At 37.2% G+C, this 10,505-nt stretch overlaps 2 protein-coding genes across 3 annotated transcripts; one reads left to right on the top strand and one right to left on the bottom strand.

The window, feature by feature from the left end:
- Positions 1-621: 621 nt before the first annotated feature.
- Positions 622-5,817, bottom strand: LOC140973191 (GTPase LSG1-2-like). The gene is made up of 7 exons (XM_073435801.1): positions 5,398-5,817; positions 4,253-4,357; positions 4,081-4,167; positions 3,570-3,663; positions 2,351-2,407; positions 2,007-2,086; positions 622-1,926 (listed from the first exon to the last, which is right to left on the bottom strand). Exons 1-7 carry the CDS (start codon positions 5,619-5,621, stop codon positions 765-767), a joined length of 1,809 nt encoding a protein of 602 aa, XP_073291902.1. The 5' UTR covers positions 5,622-5,817; the 3' UTR covers positions 622-764.
- A 718-nt stretch (positions 5,818-6,535) lies between these two features.
- On the top strand, positions 6,536-10,237 carry LOC140973190 (outer envelope protein 39, chloroplastic). Of its 2 annotated transcripts, none has more exons than XM_073435800.1 (11): positions 6,536-6,964; positions 7,048-7,114; positions 7,240-7,281; positions 7,472-7,616; positions 8,147-8,305; positions 8,402-8,472; positions 8,588-8,666; positions 8,773-8,888; positions 9,153-9,300; positions 9,732-9,801; positions 9,978-10,237. In XM_073435800.1, the coding sequence occupies exons 1-11, from the start codon at positions 6,931-6,933 to the stop codon at positions 10,133-10,135; spliced, it is 1,089 nt and encodes a 362-aa protein (XP_073291901.1). In that variant the 5' UTR covers positions 6,536-6,930; the 3' UTR covers positions 10,136-10,237. The 2 variants fall into 2 exon arrangements, with proteins under 2 accessions (XP_073291901.1, XP_073291900.1); XM_073435799.1 differs by having other exon boundaries at positions 7,237-7,281; positions 9,978-10,236.
- Positions 10,238-10,505: the final 268 nt, after the last annotated feature.

The following is a 10,505-nucleotide window of genomic DNA, read 5'->3' as shown; positions in this document are numbered from 1 at the left end:
ACTTTTCTTATTCACACGTTTTAATTTTTAAAATTAAATTGAAAATTAAGAATACACTTTGTCTTATTAAGTTGGGAAAATATCATTTTTTTAATTATCAAGTTAAAACTTTCTTTTGTTTCAAATTAAACTAATAAACACAAAATATAAAAAGGGTGAAACAATTTGTGTCTGATAAATTATTTATTTTTGAAAGTGAAAAAATATTATTAGACTTGAGGTGATAAAAATGCCAGTGATATATGATTGTTCATTAATTTCAAAATGGGATTCCCATTGTTCGGATTATATAGTGTATCCTACCACATATAATTAAAGTTTGCTGGTCATAAAGTTCGGACCTAAGAATAGTAATTTTTTAAGACAAAGTTAAAAGCTTTTATGGGGAAAAGCCAAATCGTTTAATGCAAACGCATTCCTTTATAAAAAAGAAAGATAGGAAAAAAGGTGGTTAAATAAAGCTTTCATGAAGCATTAAACATTGTACTTTCAAAAGATTTTTAGTCATGATTGTCTCCATGAGACTCCACTCCTAAAGATTTTTGTTGGGGTAAAATCACGATAATAAAATGAACATTCCTCGAATTTTTTTAAAAATAATTGACCTTTCAACACTTTGCAAAACCATATTAATTCAGAGTTTATACTAAGAACAGGAACACCTAATCAAGATTCAAGAGGTAGCAGCATGTTCCCTCCAAAGAAAAATATGATACAGTAACCAAGCTGGAAAAGAGGCCAATCTTTCAAGAAAAAGAGCTTCTTCATGCAGCATTCAAAGGACCTGCATTCACTGGTTTGTGAAAAACCCTAACTAGTGGCATTCCATCACCTCCATCACCTCTTACTCTCCATGTTCGATCTTTCTTTCTCCGAGGCTTCTTGTGCTGTTTATGAGGCGCTCTCGAGGACTTCTTTGCGATTTCCTTACTGGGATATAAGTCACTGGCCATGTCAAATGAATTCAGATCGTCCAAGGCATGCTTTAGACTAGATTCTGGTTGGGCAGATTCGTCTTCCGTCATGGAAGAGTCATCTTCATCATCGGATGAGTCTGATTCGCCCATCTCTGATGAGATGGTTGTCGTTGCAGCAACCTCGGAGTCGTACATGTGGTTTGACGTTCCCGGTGGCTTCTCAAAGTGGGGAAGCTTTCCGTTAATATAGTCCTTCAATATCAGTCGGGCGGCTCTAGTTTCATCTGGTAGTCCACTCGAGGCAACATATCCACGGGACGCACAGTATGATCTCAAAAATTCGGCAGCCAAAGGAGGCCGAGATTGTGATTCATGAGCCTTAGGTTGTGGTAAAGAGATTTTGTAAACATCTTCAATAACAGATCTGGGCACTTGGTTAGCCACAACCTGAACGGTTTCTCGGTGCTCAGTCATGCGATCAATAGGCAAGACCCCTGATGCAATCATATGATATCTTGAACTGGTAAAGGAAGGAAACACCAATCCAGGACAATCACAGAGAGTAAATTTTTCAGATATCATCAATGTTTGGAAATGCTTTGTCTTTCCCGGAGTCGAGGTTACACCTGTCCTCTTCTCTCCAACCAAAGCGTTGATTGTGGAACTCTTTCCTACATTAGGATATCCAACAAATCCTACAACTACACCGCGAGAGGACACACCTCCAATAAGATTCTCATCGTCTGAATGAATGTGAGATGGTGGTCCTGCAGAACTCGACCTCGTTCTGTTCCGCGTTGAAACTATATCCTCGGCTTCAGATTGCAGACGAGCGAGTAGCTCCTCCCTTCCACATACTTTAGCATCCACACAGGCCAACTCTTGCTGTATATTTTGCGTACCAGATGAGAGACTTAGAGTTTTCCCCTCTAAAGCTGCAGAAGCAGCCTTAGCTGACCAGAAAAGAAAGAGAATCCCATTCTGATGAAAGTATTCAGCCCATTTTTCTCTGTCATGACACATATTAGGTATAATTATCAAGCAAGGAAACAAGTCAAGGAACAGCATTAGAGTGTTAAAAATGCTAACCTAACTGAAAATGGTAGAAGATCTGCCTTGTTGATGAGAAGCAATGTCCTTTTGTGCTCATCTATTTCTCTTGCATATGCCTGCAAATTTGTAAAATTATCATTCTGCCGGTAAACTAGCCAATACGAGGCAAATATTTTTTTCTTCTTTAAACATAATTTTTTGGTGTTTCAATTCTGATCATGCAGCAAACCTTAAAAGGTCTCTGCATTAGTGATAACCATGGTGCACAGCCATTATTCTATGCTGCCATTAAATCATTTTGCACATTTCTTCATATTACGGTTACATCTAGTTATAAGTGTTCTAAATTACCAAAAGAAATATTTAATTCTCAGTATCACCTCAAGGTCTGGGCATCGGTAAAAGAGTGGGTCCCTTGCATCAACAACCATTACCAACTTCAAGAAGAGATGTGAATACAGATCAGTATTTAGTTAAACCAAATGTCACACTAAAAAAATTGCAGATCATCTTGTAAAAAGAACAAAGGGAAAAAGAAAAAATAATTATGGTGCTCAAAAAATGAACTACAGAGGACACTTTCATTGAGGCTGCAGACTCTTATCACCCACAAGGGCCACTACTGAGACTCGTAGAAACATTATTTCTTAGGCAAGAAAGATTATAAAACACATTCAAGACACTAGCTTCTAGAGGAATTCAACTCACTGCACCAGGTAAATCCTTAGCTCTTTCCCTTCTTGCCGAGACTGAAGAATGTTCTTGTGAATGATTGTCAATACTTGGCATATACAGCAGTGCTTTCAGATCCAGAGTCTAATCATACTCTGGCAACTTTTACGTAAGGTAGAGTTTGGTGTTTCAGGGGTGACAGTGGAAAAGTTAACAGATAAGCAAGGGAGCAGAAGGGCAACCCTAAAAACAAATATCACACATTTCTCTTGAGCTTAAAGGAGTTGGCTTGTTAGAAGGCACAAAAACGTAAAAGTGAAAACGATCAAACGTGGCCAGGTCATTAGGTAAAAAAACCAAGAATGATTAAAAATAAATCTTCGAACACTTAATAAATGGACAGAAAATTGTGAATAGAAAACTAAATCTAACTTCTATTCGCACCAAAAGTTGCCAACCACCAAAAGGGAAAAAAATTAATCTTGTAACTGATATCATACCATCAATTTAAAAAATAAATAAAGATCAAGTTCTTTTTATTCCTTACCCCAAAAAAAAAAAAGACAAATCTACATTTCAATACTAATATATGTGACTAATCCTTAGCATTCGGATGAACAAACATGCCAAAGATACAAGTAATCTTAAAATTTAACCCCGTAAAAACAACAAAGTTTGACCCAACAAAAATGGTAGCAAACAAGCAGTAATATGGGACCATATGTTGAAGAACCAACCCGAAAAGAGGTTCTTAACCTTCAACACTAGAATCCTAATACTTTCACAATTCTCTTCAATACTAAATTGCATTACTGAATGAACAAACCACTAAGGTTAGACTTCACACCATGTCAATATGCCAAAATATGTAAATCAAGCTTCAAATTTCTAAAAGTTTCACAAAAAAACTTGGAGTGGTGCACTCACCAAATCACTACGTTCAAGCACCCTCCAAAGTTGTCTCCAGATATCAAGGTTCTTCTCAAATGGAGTCAGAACTAGCTTCTCATTCTCTTCAAGCCTGAAAGGCAATAGACAATGCATTTTTGGTAAATCAAGGGGAAAAAATGCACATGCAAACAACCATGATTTTTAGATTTCCCAAAATCCTGGGATCCATGCACAGATGGAAAAACTGCACATGACCAGAAAAAATTAAAATCAATAGCTTTAGAAGTACAAGACACAGATATCCAAAGAATATGGACATATTTGTGCTGATCCAATAATTCTACAAAGACGAAAACGAACACCTCTTAACCTGAAAAACCCAGATATCATAAAACAAGATGATGAAATAAAAAATATGAGTATCTTACAGATAGATGAAGGTGCTGGGAAACCGTAAACAAACTCAGTTATACAAATGTATTTCACGCATAAAAAGCGTAGATTAATCATTAATGTAATCAGTTCTCATTTTGTCTAGACAGCTGACCTTGCAAGACTGCGACGCCACACTAGGAAAGCTCGTTTTTCATTAGCATCAAGCTCTTCTACAGACATTTTTGCATTCCACGGCGGCCTAGAAATACAAGTATTATCGTTAGCCTCAACATGAAATGACAGATGATCCATCCTGTATCAAGATAAAAAAAAAAAAAGTACACCTGCGTGGAATTCTTAGGCTACTAGCATGCATAGCTTCCTCTTTCTTTTGCTGCTCCCTTCTTTCCTCAGGTGTCATCTCATTATTGGTGCTAGAAACCGAGTCCCTGAGCAATCAACAAAACAAAACGTTAGTGCAAAAGATAACCAGAGAAATTATATAATTTTCATGGATTATGTGATATATTGTAGGGATAACAGAGAGTGATGTTGTTGTTGTAATAATCTTTAGCTGAAGGCCGAACAAAAAATTGAATTGTTATACGCTAACCAAATTGATGCTTTGATATGGAATTATCGTGAATACAACATAAGGCATCCAAAGAAGTAAATAAATCCACCTGCTTGCCAAAAGGTCTTTATAATGACTCATAAAGAGAGAACCTAGCAGCATCATTCAAGTGCGAGAAATTAAGCAACTTGCCATCTTTGAGACACAGCTGCTGCACAGTTGAAGGATTTACCACCTAAAAGATTCAATTTACATTTCTAAGTTTTTCCAAGTTTTGACCTTGAGGACAAGGCCTAATTTCAACGGGGAAAGGAAATGATGAATATGAAATACCGAAGAGGTAGTGAAATCCATTTTCTTGGAAAAGGAATTTCTAACAACTCACGCAGAGTCACTTGAGAGCATCAAATATATCCACCTGAGAGCATCAAATATATCCACCGAGTGCTGACAAGTATTATTGTTAGCACGTCTGTAACTGAGTTATTTGGCGGTAAGCTAGGCAACTAGTGTATGGAACTATAGAACGAAATGGGGGTATGAAAAATTTGGTTGTCTGCTGTTTCTTTTCCATTTCTCAAGAGTTGCAGACGCCTTGGAATTGCCTATTATTTTTCCCTTAAATTTAAACAGATAACAACTTAGATAACCATCATTCTTACGCTGCACCCTGACATCAGGAACCGACTTTGCGAGACCGTCTACTCTTTTCATGCTTACAAATGAAATTCGAATTTTAGTCTTATTTTCCTAAAATTAAAATTCATAATAATGATGTTTATTCAACAAAATTTGAGCACATAAGCTCCAATACACACCCGCCAAATCCGTGGGTTTGAGTAACAACTCATGAATTTCCGGTCCCAATGGTAATAGTAACTGAACATAAGTAATTGGATAAAGCGCAAAGCTTACAGATTGATAGCGAGGTTTGCGGGGCTGTTGATGGAGGAAAAGAGGCGGTGCGCCTCGTCGGCTTGCTCGATAACTGCATCGATATCATTAACCTCCGTCACCGATTCCAACACTTTCTTCTGCTGGCTCCTGTAATAATTCCCCTTCTCCTTCGACTGCTGTATCATCTGATTATGGTGCTTCACCAAAGCCCGCCCCAGCCCGGTCTTCTCTCCCTTCCCCATCACGAAATACTCCCTCCCCCTGCTTTGTCCTTTCTTTTACCCTTTCTCTGCAATTCAATCAGCTAAAGACGAACGCAGAAAATGCAAACCCTCGGCGGTCACTCCGGCTGGGCTCGGTTATATATATTTGTGTGGATGCGCAAGGGAAGGACGGTGTTTCAGGAGCGGAGCGGAGCTAAGCTGAAGCAATAATCGCGACGCTTTCTAAGAATTGTTAATTGGGCCTGACTCATGATCAAATTGCCCTAAACATTGATTTGTTTAACCTACTTCAAACGGCCCATATCTATCTGTGGCCCAAAAAGTTTTTATTTTGAAGCATTTGATTTTCTACCCCATAAGAATATCTATTAGATTTTGTGGAAGACGGTCTCACAAATCTTTATCTGTGAGACGAATTAATCCTACCGATATTCACAATGAAAAGTAATACTATTAGCATAAAAAGTAATATTTTTTCATGGATGACCTTAATAAGATATTCGTCTCACAAAATACGACCCGTGAAACCGTCTCACACAAATTTTTTTCTTAGATTTTGATTATAAACACTGATTGAGCTTATAATTCATAAAATAAAATGAGTTTTAGTCTTTTTGATAAGTTTGGCATAACTTCAATCTGACAACTACTTTATCTGATTGTTTACATGCTACTAAATATATTTGAAATTACCCAATATTTGTGAGTTTCTTGTCCTAAAAAAAATCGACTTTTAAATGTGATATTAACTAAAAAGAGAAGAGGGTATAATCTTCATTCTACATAAGATCAAAAATCATAATCTTTCCTTCATTTATAAAAACAAGCGACTTATTAAGTATATAATTTCTTTATAAAAGAATAAAGATAATCACACACAATTGGTAATCCGTTAACTCGCATACATCGACCCCACCCAGTAAAATGTACCCAGCCATGGAGTCCAAGTCGACGAAAGAAACGTGAAGAGCCCGAAATTGTCCACGTGTGGGCTATTCAAGAATCTCATATCCCGTCCAGAGAGAGAAAGAGATAACTTGAGAATTAGCAAGCTTCTGCGCAGTGTGCGTGTAATGTGTTTGCGTAAAGAAAGAGATAAACTTGAGAATTAGCAAGATTCTGCGCAGTGTGTGGATGTGTGTGTCAGTGCTGCCTTTACCAAAGACGTCAGATTGTCGGAAACCCAACATCTTAACGTGCCCCTTTAGGCAAATCCCAGCTCAAGATTTTCTAATATTTGGTTCCCGAAGGTGAAATAAAGGGAATTGGAATTGCGTCAAAATGTCAAATAGTCGAATGGAACGGCAGTTTGTGAATTTGTAACGGGATGGGAGCCCAGAAAAGCATTCACGCTGGCAATGGTTGGGAACAAATCCGGAAAATTTCAAGATTTTTCTTGCGAATCGTTTACTTATCGTCTCTTTTTTTAAAAATGTGTTTGCAGCGAAGATAGACTTCAATGTAGATTTCACCCACAAACTATGCGCCGCTTTGATGTTCCATCCCCTGAGGTTTTTTCTCTATCTGAAATATGATCTATTTTCAAACGTATATCGAGTGTACATATTGGGCAAGGTTCCATTTTATTTGCTTTTTCTGTTTGTTGAAACCCCCTTCGTTTGCTTTATGTCAGCAGGGATGCTGGTGTGGGGAGTCCATTTTCACTTGTTATTGGAAGGTCACCCCTTTTTTTGTTTTTCTGAATGCATAAGGAAATTATATAGATATTTCTGTGTTTTTGGATTATTGAGGTGGGGTGAGGACGGATGGGTTTGTGCTGTTATTATTTAGTTAGTGAAATGTATTTGTTTTTGCAACGAAAATAAGAGACTGAGAATGATGATTGTTGAATTTGCATCATTTGACAGCCTCTGCGTTAAGCACCCAAATCTGTTCGGAAAGAGTGAGAAGCTTGATGTCTCGTGGGATAAGGGGCTCTGTGATTCCAATATCTTGGTCACCTACAGGAAGCCAAGACCAGAATGGCTTCCACAACACGCATTGGTCCTTCAGGTTTCTACTTTTAGCAGTTGTTTATACACTTTTTCAGTAGGGATAACAAACGAATTGGTTGATGTCTGATATTTGAAACCACATTATACAAAGTTTCATACTTCAGTTTATATTAAATGATTCTAGGTTTGGATGACTTTGGTTTCTATTTATAAAATAGTCCTTTTTTATTTTTTTTCATGCTGTGATTTGGTAGTGAAACGGTTGTTTTGGAAATTTTGGCTTTTATACCAATGCAAGAACAAACATGGAGTTTTGTTATCAAGGGATGGTTCTCTGTTACAATTCGTGCAGTAGTCTAGGCTTATTATTGAGCGGATTATTCAGCCAATTAAATTATTCAACCAATTGGATTAGTTTTCTTATGACGCTTTTCATTATTATTCAGTGATACTGAAGACGATTTATAGATAAGTTGGTCACTTGGTCCAGTTTACACGCATGTTCATTTTACTGTTTTGAAAATCTAGTTTTATTTTGACCATGATATTATAGGGTCTAATTAATTTTAGCATTACTTTGTTCTCCAGCACTGCATTTCCCCGGAGATTGGGATTCATGGCCTACCGGTTGACAATTTCTCTCGTACAGGGAGTGGAGGTGTCAATCTCTATCGTTTGTCTGCTGGAGTAGATCTGAGTGAGCCTGGAAGTTCCAATTGGAGTAGTAAAACCAGCGTAAAGTTTGAGGTGTGTTCCATGTCAAGTGGTGCTAATTTGTTTCTGAATGACAGTTCTGTCAACCTGTCTATATTTTTATGCCAACTGAAATGGATATCAATGCAGCATATTCGTCCTGTTAATGATGATGGGCGCACAATAAGCAGAGATCTTCAAGGATTTCCAATTACTTGCAGGTAGCTGAAGCCGCTACATGCTCTCTCTCTCTCTCTCTCTCTCTCTCTCTCTCTCTCTCTCTCTCTCTTCTGGGATAGTAAATAAAAAAATTCCTCTCTGATGCTTTTTCTTCAGTGGTGGTGATAGTGATAGTATGGTAGTGCTCAAACAAGAATCTCGATTTGCAAAAGCAGATGACCGCAGTTTTACTCAAGTACTACCTTTTGCTTACCTAACCGGAGTAGATCTTACATATGTGTATATAGATAAGAAATCAGCAAGTGCAGGTTGTGATAAAGTACTTGATGAATTTTTTGTAGTTTAGTCTGCAAATAGAACAAGGGGTTCCTATTCTTTCTAAGTGGCTGATCTTCAACCGGTTCAAGTTTGCTGCATCAAAGGGAATAAGGCTTGGTCCAGCATTTTTCTTGACAAGGTGAGTACCTTTTGGCCTGTCAACAAAAGATTAGTAAGATTTTAGAACTTGGGTGTAAATCTTGTAAATGAGGAAGAGGGAGAGAAGATATTTGATAAATTATGAAAGCTTTATTCCGAATAGTTAAATGACAAACAGCTATGGGAATGCAAGCCCTGGACTTGAAAGCATTGCCAGTACATGAGATCATAATTCATTGTGTTTCTCTGTTTGTGAATTTGTTTTAGTGTTCTAATTTGTGCTCCTATATGTGCCCTCTGGTAGCCTTACAGGTGGCTCTATTGTGGGGGACATTGCTCCTTATCAAGCCTTTTCAATTGGAGGACCTGGTAGTGTGCGAGGCTACGGTGAAGGTGGCGTTGGATGTGGTAGATCATGCCTCATTGCAAACAGTGAATTGACAGTGCCACTGGTTTGTGATTTCATAATTTCGTATGAAAACGCTTGTTCTTGACGATTATGTGAACTACATCTATTATATGTCCAGTGTTCCTAGAGAATTTAGGTCCTTTACTTAATTTCTTGTATCAAAAGCTCGGATGTTTCAGGATTCTGGATAGTTCACATTTTACAATATATATATTTTATTATAAGACACCTTGTTTTAGAAAATATAGCTTTTTATAGTTGTTCTTGTAGTGATAGCTGCTCAGTTTTTTCGATTTCTTCAGTATGCTTGATTTTTATGCTGTATTTTTTTTCTCCTGCTTTTCAAAAAGACAGTCTGGCGATTCTTATAGACGTTGGCCTGATGATAATTTAAATAACCACTTCTTCATGTTATTTCTACATCAGTTACTTAGTGTTGCTCGTCATTGACGTCGTGTATATTATTGTATCCAGAGCCCAATTTTAGAAGGTGCAATTTTCTTGGATGGAGGATCTGATTTGGGATCTGGTCGTCTCGTCCCTGGTCAGTTTTGATCTCTTAAACTTTGTTTGTCGGACTGATTAATGAGTCTTATCTGAATGTCTATCAAGAAACTTTCATGGCTGTTTTCTTATTGTATGGTGATGTCAAATCTTTATTACATGCAGTTTGCTCCAAATTCTGAGAGCTAAAGGGGCTTTGTTTTTTTTATTTTCCAGGAAATCCTTCTCTTAGGCATGGTAAACCTGGAAGGGGTGTGGGGTTTGGATATGGACTTCGGTTTAAGTCTCATTTGGGACACTTGCAGGTCGACTATGCTGTCAATGCTTTTAACCAGAGAACCGTATATTTTGGGTTCAGTAACCTTGCTCGATGACCCTCTCTGCCGGAGGGTCATAATATCCAAAATGGATGTAACATTTGAAAACCGGTGTATTGTGAATGATATATTCATCAAAATTACGTTCAAACCATAATAATTTAATAATAAATCAATATGGATTATATTGTGAATTTAATAATTGAGAATTGTGACAAGTGAAATATGTAAAATGTTTAATGCATCTACCGATACAAAATCCACATTAAAGACAAATTTGGTGGAATTAGTGAATATTTTGAGTTGGGTTATTTTTCCCAACATTTTTTGGACAAATCTATTGTATGGGATTTGTTTAATAAGATTTATTTGAATAACGTGATTTCTAAGTTAATGAATTTGAAAATTTACTCAATAAACATGGAAA

This window comes from Primulina huaijiensis, chromosome 3, assembly GCF_012295235.1.
Source record: "Primulina huaijiensis isolate GDHJ02 chromosome 3, ASM1229523v2, whole genome shotgun sequence".
NCBI classification, from domain to species: Eukaryota; Viridiplantae; Streptophyta; class Magnoliopsida; order Lamiales; family Gesneriaceae; genus Primulina; species Primulina huaijiensis.
This window is presented reverse-complemented; position numbering and strand designations above follow the sequence as displayed.